The sequence below is a fragment of the Crocodylus porosus genome, unplaced genomic scaffold (assembly GCF_001723895.1).
Source record: "Crocodylus porosus isolate Cpor-Errol unplaced genomic scaffold, CroPor_comp1, whole genome shotgun sequence".
NCBI classification, from domain to species: domain Eukaryota; kingdom Metazoa; phylum Chordata; order Crocodylia; family Crocodylidae; genus Crocodylus; species Crocodylus porosus.
In genome coordinates, this window is record NW_017728886.1 from 147,422,979 (window position 1) to 147,431,672 (window position 8,694).

The 8,694-nt window shown below is 49.2% G+C and overlaps 1 protein-coding gene across 1 annotated transcript; it reads right to left on the reverse strand.

Annotated features, from left to right (window-relative positions):
* Positions 1-5,551: 5,551 nt before the first annotated feature.
* Positions 5,552-8,143, reverse strand: LOC109315097 (tubulin beta-2 chain). The gene is made up of 4 exons (XM_019542641.1): positions 8,000-8,143; positions 7,578-7,686; positions 7,144-7,254; positions 5,552-6,874 (listed from the first exon to the last, which is right to left on the reverse strand). Exons 1-4 carry the CDS (start codon positions 8,054-8,056, stop codon positions 5,814-5,816), a joined length of 1,338 nt encoding a protein of 445 aa, XP_019398186.1. The 5' UTR covers positions 8,057-8,143; the 3' UTR covers positions 5,552-5,813.
* Positions 8,144-8,694: the final 551 nt, after the last annotated feature.

An 8,694-nucleotide genomic window follows, 5' to 3' on the forward strand; every position in this document is an offset into this window, starting at 1 on the left:
GGATGCCACCAGGAACCCCAAGGTGCACAAACCCTTCCACATCTTTCTCTGAGTTCCAAACTCCTCTCATCGGTTACTGAGTATTGTGCAGCGAGCATTTCAGCCCATTAAACCAGAAGGGCATGCCTCTCACTAGTGCTCAGTACCTCACACTGACTAGTTTTCAGGCACAATGGGTACTCAAGGGACGCGTACCACCTGAATCCTGTTGACACATGACCAGAAGATAAGTGGCTAGACTGAGCTTCAGACCTCACTGAGGAAAAGATGGTGGGACATGAAAATGTTGCTTTCCCTGTTCCTTGCCTCGCTTGCTAGATCACATTGCTACTCCATTCTCTATGGCCCTGATTTCAGTGGAACACCCCACAGGGGCTGGATTATGAAGGACTCTATCCAAGGAATGTATGGAGATGGTTTCTCAAGTAGAGGAGCCTCTCTCAAATGCTAATATATGAGGAAGGAGAAATATTATTATTCCCTTTTAACAGATGGGAAACTAAAAAACAGGGAGACTTAAGGTCCCGGATCCTTTGAAGAATTAAGCTCCCAAATATCTGAAAAAAATAGCCCTTACTGTCTTGCCTCAGGCCACACAGAAACTCTATGTCAGAGCAGAGCACTGAACCTTGTTCTTCCAAGAATAAGCATAGTGCCCTTAACATGTCCAGATCTCCTCAGAGGAAGGTGGCTGTACCTTACTGGGAGAGCCAGGAGGAGTGGAGACAAGTCGGGAGAAGAAAAGTGGCAGGAAACTCCACTGCTTCCATACTCGCTCTCTTTCTTTTTTACTCCAAGCCTCACAACTGTCCTAAATTTGCCTATACCCCCATAACTATAGTGTTATAAATTAATGGACCTACAGATGAGCATTTTCTTCTCCAAGTTGACTGAATCAGTAACTGTATCTTTAATTAAAAAGATACCACACCTCAAACGGTAAGTGTCATGAGAGGAATCGACAACCCTAGTTTAGACTCCACTAGATCCAGCTATGGAGAACAGCTAGTAGGCTGCCTTGTTGAGACCACAGCCAATGCATTATCAAAAGCCACGTGCTTTATTTCTTACCAGAAATGTTTCCATGGCCCCCCACACATGCTGCTAGATAGGAAGGACTTGTGTCATATAAAATGCCTAAGCCAGGACTGTTCAAGTTCCATATAGTTAGGGAGGCCACACACTGGCACCCCTTCCCCCAGCTCTTCCACTACAGAGACTGCCCAGCACCACCCCTGCCATGCATACAGCATAGGCAGCCCGCCTCCCTCCCCGGCAGTCCCAGGTGCTGTGTGGGAAGCCTGTCTCAGGTAGATCCTAAAGCCTTAGATCAGTGGCTCTCAATCCTTTTGGCCTCAAAGCACTCCTCACTGGACTTGTGGCATCCCATTATATTTTTTGCAAATTAAGTGATGCCCTCTTTCAAAAACTAATTTATATATTATAGTGCTCATCTCCTTGCAGAGGGGCCTAGCAGTAGAGAGGTTTTTGCACATGTGCAGTAGGGGGGCAGGGAAATCAGGTAGGCAGGGACAAGCCTGAGCTTTCTTTACCTTCATACTTCTGCACCCTTCAAAGGATCTGACACCTTGGTTGAAAAATCATTGCCTTAGGTATACACTGGGCATGTCTACACATGTGCTTTAATGCACAGTAAACTATTTTACTGAGCATTAAAGCATCATGTAAAAAAACATGACATTAATGTGATGCAAGTCTACTGTGCATTAAGCATCACTAAAAAAAACCCCCATGCAAATGCACTACTGCACATTAGTGCAACCTAATGCACATTTAAGACCTCATATTGGAGATACTAAACTTAATAAGCATTACAAGAGGTACATTAATGCATGCGTAGATGAGCCCACAGATATTCAGTCTTCTAATCCCAACACTAGACCCATCCTTTCACAGCAGCTTTTGACACACTCTCCTTGCCTAAGATAGTATTTTTTTTCTCCCTTAGAGTTCCCTAGTATTTTGCTTACCTCCTGCACAGATGTGAGATTTCAGAGATTATACCTTCCTATTTACACACATGGAGTGTAGCTAGCTACTAAGATTAATGTGAGACACAAAAGCAGATATTTAACACTCACGTGGTTGTAAGGGAAACAGAGGGGCAGAAAGCTGTCCCTGATTTCCAACAAATGAGCAACACTGAAAGGCCCAGTGTTTGACAAGCTAATTTCCCTTCTGCTTTATATCAGATTGCCCAGATTAGGCTGGGCAATCCGATATAACCTTTTTATAGGTTGGGCAACTTTCATATTTGTTAGCAAGAAGGTTGCCCAACAAAAGGTTGGGTGTTGTGCCCTTAGATTATGGAGAACTTTGAACTTACAAACTAGGAGGGAGGGATTGATGCATCACTGACTGCCATTTGCTACTTAGCCTTGTAATAACTTCTGCAAGGGAAGATTGTAAGGTAAGGGAAGATGTGGAACAGCAAAATTAGTTCCTACCAAGACCAAAGTAGATGGAAGCAAACAGTTTCGTGTGCAGCCCAGTGAAACAGTTCAAAGAAAAAGTTACTTTAACAATCAGCTTTTTTGTTTTGTTTTTTTAAAAGGCCCAAGGGCAGAGCACAGTGTAACTGAGTTACTAAAACAACCTTAATATGTTTAATGCTTAATCATAATGATGTTGTGGTGGCATGCTGTAGGAGCTGCTTTGAAGGAATACAAGACTCCACAGGTATATAAACAAATTGTTACCAGATGCCCTCTGACCCCTCCCCACACTTCAAACAATATATCAAAGCTAAGGCCTACAACGGCAGCAAGCCAGTCAGGCTTGCTCCATCCTTGAATTGTTGCAAGCAACTTGATGCCCTGTAGTCAGCAAAGACTAGTTTCATTGGCCATTTCCATTCAAGTCTGCAGGCAAGGTAGTTAGTGCCAACTTTGCTATTCCTTGCGTGTCAGAAGACACTTTCTACAACATAGATATTACTGCTCGACACCAGGAGACTCAAGGTTCTCAAGTTGTTGTTTAGAGCAGCAGTTCATAACCAGGTTGTCACAAGATCCTTTGAAGGGTGTTTAGGTTCTCCGTGTCTGGCCACTCTCCTGCCCCTACTGTCTGGCCCCTCTGCAAGGAGGCAGAGGGGATACCATGGTGATAGTTATGGCCTAGGCAGTTTTACCTACCTGAAAGGCCCCTTCCCAGCCTTGAATGACTTGGTATAGTTGACTAGCAAGGGGGCTTGCCTGCAGTGCCATGGACAGGTCTCTACCTTCAACTCCACCTTCTCAATGGGAGGGTCTTACCTACACAATTTATGGTGATGGGGAATTGTTCCTGGGCTGTCTAGCTTCCTCCTATAGCCTTTTGGCTAGGGGCAAGCAAGACTAGGTGGCATCTGAACTTCAGGGTTTCTGAACTTCAGCCTGGAGCTTGCAAGCCTCAGGTCTGGGCAGTAGGATACTTGTTGGTGATACCACTATCACACATCTGAAGGATTGAGCTCTGCTCAAACCTGATTGGACTAGTTTGGCTAATTTCATTAAATTAAAAACAAAAGCCAGTGAGGTAAGCACTGCAACAAGCAAATGATTTTTTTAAATAGGGTGCCACCCAGTTCACAAGTTCTAGAGGGGTTGCCTCCATGAATGCTGCTTTAAAGCACTATAATTCAGGGACGCTGAACTCCAGGAGCTGCATACTCAGGAAAAGGTCATATGGACTTGCCTGTGCATACTAGGTTATAGCAACCATCTTGCAGCACTGCAAAGCCTCCTGCAAGCATTGACCAGGCATTTTGCCTATGTCTCACCTACTTGCAGCCCAGCTACAACTGACCCTGGGAAGTGGATCGTAAGCCCTCAAGTACTGTTGTTAAACAAGTTAATGCGAGTGTTTCAGTAATTACATTATTAGTAAGAGCCATGTGATTCTGAGTAAGGTTTTCACCGAAGCCAAGTTCTATTTGGAGCAAGAGAAACGAGGCATTCCAGGTCAGACTCTTTCATGCATCTTTTTGCTTGCAACGCTGGGGGGGGGGCAGAAGCTCCCAACTGATGATTGTAACATAGGCTACAAGGGCAGAGTGCAGAGTCTGCAGTTACCTTGCCCTCTCTTCTGCTCCCCACTCCCCCCAGGCTCACTAGACTCAATTAAAAATATCCTCCGCCCAGAAAAGGTCTGCTAGACACAGCCCTCAAGTATTTTATTAGAGATATTACCTCTAACAGTGAGAGGTTGCACACAAAGAGTTACCTGCCTTGCCCTCTACCCCCACCTCCCAAAACCAACCCCCCCGCCCCAAGAAATACCAGAACACACAATTCCCACCATCTCTCTCATACATCCCTTACCTGCAGGGGGATTACCCAGGAGATCCCACAACCCTGCTCTTATGTCCAAATCAAGCTGGATTTCTTGCTGTGAGCACTAAGAAAGTTAAAAGCCAAAAAGCAATGATGCATATATAGAAGTTGGATAAGAAACCACTTTTTTTTTTATCCAAGATGTAGTGAGGAAGGCAGGTGGGGGGCTGGGGTAGAAGGAAAAAAGCAGTTCAGCCTAGTTTGGACAAGTTTGTCTGAAAGGACATTCCTCTTACTCTGTGCAAGCAGCCAAGAAGCTAATTTTGGCTAGTGTTTGCTAGAAGGAATTATCTGCCTATGGGGCAGTTCTGGTACATAGTTATCTTCTCAGCCACAGCTATAGAGATATCAATGCAAAAGATCTAGACCTTCTGGTTCCAAAAATGATACTTTTTATTAGACCAACTGAGCAATCGCAAAAAGATCATCTTTTTCTGCAAGCTTTCAGGCTCATGCAACCTTCATCAGGCTCAGGGAAAGTTCAATATGGTAAAAAAAAAGTCCTCATTTCCTACATTATGGGGACTTTTTATCATAGCCTGATGAAGGGTACATGAGCCCCAAAATTTTGCAGAAAAAGGTTTTTTTTTTGCAATTTCTCAGTTGGTCTAATAAAGGGTATAATTTTAGAGCCACGAGTTCTAGATTTGTGCATTTCTTTGTCTCAGATAAACTGGGCTACTTCATACATCCCTGATAGAAAACATTAACGCAGTTTCCCCTCTATGCCCCCCCTCTCCCGTGCCTCATTTCCCTAATATGCTGTAACAAGTAAGTGGCAGAATGAAGTCTGAAACCATCCCTTCCAATCAGTTTTGGAAACTGGAATACAATACCACGTAGCTAACCTCATTATCCTGCAAGTCCTATTTATGGGGAATAGGAAATTATTGAGCAAATGGGTCTTACTTCTGTCTGATAGAAAACCGCTTTCAGCAACAATAGATTAGTTGGTGCAGCCTATAGAAGTATAAGTCTCAACATTTTTAGACTCATGATTTCCATAAGCAATTTGATAATCATCAGGATAGTCAAACCTGTTTAAGGGATCCAGTAACTTGCCCTATGGTATGTAGCCCAAGAAGTTTTGGTGAAAAAGTGATGAAACAATTTAATTCAAGTGTGCAGGTAGGACACCAGTTTCCAGCTTTGCTATTTTTAAAGATGCGAGAGGGGGCTGGGGACAGGGGAGAAAGGAGACACAAACAAGTCAGAAGACAATTTACAACACAAATGCCTTTTATATTTTGTGAAGTTCACCATTTAGACAGACTCTGAAGTATTTTTGCAACTACTGTTACAATGACAGTCAAGGTTACAAATCTGCTGGCAGAGGCAACAGTGGAGAGCACCAAAGTATAGTAATAAAAAAAAAACCAAAAAAAAAAAACCACACAACATGCTCCAGCACAACTGTGAACGGATTTTGTTCAGAACACTTGCCTGATTTTACTAAAATTTTCTCCTAACCCTCTGAAGTTAAGCCTCATCCTCCTCGCCTTCCTCTTCAAATTCACCTTGCTCATCAGCAGTGGCATCTTGGTATTGCTGGTATTCGGAGACCAGGTCGTTCATGTTGCTCTCGGCCTCCGTGAACTCCATCTCATCCATGCCCTCGCCCGTGTACCAGTGCAAGAAGGCCTTACGCCGGAACATGGCTGTGAACTGCTCCGAGATCCTCTTGAACAGCTCCTGAATGGCTGTGCTGTTCCCGATGAAGGTGGCAGACATCTTGAGGCCTCGCGGGGGGATGTCGCAGACAGCCGTCTTGACATTGTTGGGGATCCACTCAACAAAGTAGCTGCTGTTCTTGTTCTGGACATTGAGCATCTGCTCGTCCACCTCCTTCATGGACATGCGGCCCCGGAAGATGGCGGCCACCGTCAGGTAGCGGCCGTGCCGCGGGTCGCAGGCCGCCATCATGTTCTTAGAATCGAACATCTGCTGCGTCAGCTCCGGCACCGTCAGGGCACGGTACTGCTGGCTGCCACGGCTCGTCAGCGGGGCAAACCCCGGCATGAAGAAGTGCAGGCGGGGGAAAGGTACCATGTTGACGGCCAGCTTGCGCAGGTCAGCGTTCAGCTGGCCGGGGAACCGCAGACAGGTTGTCACGCCGCTCATGGTGGCCGACACCAAGTGGTTGAGGTCCCCGTAGGTGGGGGTCGTGAGTTTCAGCGTGCGGAAGCAAATGTCATACAGGGCCTCATTGTCAATGCAGTAGGTTTCATCCGTGTTCTCCACCAACTGGTGGACAGACAGGGTGGCGTTGTAGGGCTCCACTACTGTGTCGGACACCTTGGGTGAGGGCATGACACTGAAGGTGTTCATGATGCGGTCCGGGTACTCCTCCCTGATCTTGCTGATGAGGAGCGTGCCCATCCCCGAGCCCGTGCCACCACCCAGCGAGTGAGTCAACTGGAAGCCCTGCAGGCAATCGCAGCTTTCCGACTCCTTCCTCACCACATCTAGGACGGAGTCCACCAGCTCGGCTCCTTCTGTGTAGTGGCCCTTTGCCCAGTTGTTTCCGGCACCACTCTGACCTAGAAGGCACAGTGGAAAGATGCTACTTTAACTCAGGCTACAGCAAAGAAATTAAATTTCTCCTGCTCCATTAGGCATGGCATGTTATTATAGTTGAGGCTGTGATCCCATAGACAGGCACTAGGACCAACTTCCCCCCAGCCCCCATGCTAAATAAGCAAGGCTTGTAGCCCACAAGCCTCCGTCTAGCCTCGCTGTTATCTTAGGAGTTTTGTGCACACAGCACATCTGAGGCTATTTCAACGCTAGAGAAGGGGCAGTTACATACCAAAGACAAAGTTGTCAGGTCTGAAGATTTGCCCAAAAGGTCCAGATCTGACTGAGTCCATTGTGCCAGGCTCCAAGTCAACAAGGATTGCACGGGGCACAAACTTGTTACCTGTGGGAAGAACAAAAGCTGGTGTTAGACCCAGAGTCAGCAGCTATTTAACAAGAGAGTTGCTGTGCTCCCAAGCCAATTCACTAGTGAGAGAGCACGTGACTAGTGCTGTGCAGACAAGCAAAGGACCAGCACACTGAATGAACAGCCTCAAATGAAGCCTGGACCTGAATACAAAGCAGGCACAGAGGCTCTGCCAAGGGTTTAACAGCTCCTGGATGGAGCTTTTCACCAGTGGCCTCCCCAGCTGGAATGAGCCTGGCCATACCCTTCCTATCAGAGAATGCCAAAAAAAATAAGAGGCAGCAATTGGCAATAGTTACCTGTGGCTTCATTGTAGTACACGTTGATCCTCTCTAGCTGCAGGTCACTGTCCCCATGGTAGCTACCGGTGGGGTCAATGCCGTGCTCGTCACTAATCACCTCCCAGAACTGGAACACAAGGGGGGAGCAGGGAGGGCAGTTAGCCGGGGTGGAGGGGGCTGCCACACCCCCACCGTGGCCATGCCCAGCTCCCAGCAGCGGCTTCATCTCTCTGGGATCAGCCCTACAGGGCAGCTGGGGGGGGGGGGGGCATTCCCCGGAGGCGATGGCAGCGAGGACGCAGCCAAGGGGCAGAGGAAGAGCAGCTGCACCCCGGCCCAGTTTGGGGAGGGGGCGTGGCGAGCAGCGCAGATCCCCCGGGGCGCAGAAGCCGCGCTGCACCGCAGGCAGAAGCCGCTGGGCCGGGGCCGGGACCGCTTACCTTGGCGCCGATCTGGTTGCCGCACTGGCCAGCCTGGATGTGCACGATCTCCCGCATGGCTGCTGCTGCTCCGCGCACCCGCACAGACCCAACCCCGCGCCACACCAAGCTCAAACCCAACCTTGCCCAGCAGCTGCTGGCGCCGCGCCCCGGATCGCGCCTTATATAGGCGCCCTCCGACCCCGCCCCCGCCGGCCCACTCCGCCAATGGGCGGCGGGTGAGGTAATGCGGGGCGGTACGGCGGAGCCAATGGGTGCGCCGCGGGGGCGGGGCCGAGCTGCGGCATTGTCTGGGACCCGGGGCCTAGAGGCCCTGCGCGCGTGCACCTGCCCCCCCACCGCTTTGTGTCTTTGCGGCAGCAGCGCCCCCGCCCGGCCTCGCCCTGCTGCAGGGGCGGGGGCAGGGCGCACTGCCGGGGCCGACCCTGGCACAGGTGCTCCGAGGACGAGGCTGGGGGGAAGCCTGCTGCCCCTTCCTTTGTTCCGCCCGGCCCAGGACTGATCCTTCCCAGCCTCCAGGCCCCCGCGCCGGCTCTGCAGGGACAGCCAGGCCCTCTCACCCCCGCCTCCTGCCACCTGCTCTTTTCTCGTCCCCTGCCAGCTGCAGCCCTGGCTCTGAACGGGCTTGCTGGGGGGCTCTTGACCTCAGTGGGCACGGCTGCAGGTTCATGAATGTGTGGTCAGTTGTAGCCGTG

What these genes read in the sequence shown, in the direction of transcription:
- LOC109315097 (XM_019542641.1), bottom strand. Translation starts at nt 8,056, where the DNA reads ATGCGGGAGATCGTGCACATCCAGGCTGGCCAGTGCGGCAACCAGATC. An exon ending in GCAACCAGATCGGCGCCAAG is followed by an intron (nt 7,687 to 7,999) that starts GTAAGCGGTCCC and finishes CTTGTGTTCCAG; the next exon opens with TTCTGGGAGGTGATTAGTGA. An exon ending in GTACTACAATGAAGCCACAG is followed by an intron (nt 7,255 to 7,577) that starts GTAACTATTGCC and finishes TTCTTCCCACAG; the next exon opens with GTAACAAGTTTGTGCCCCGT.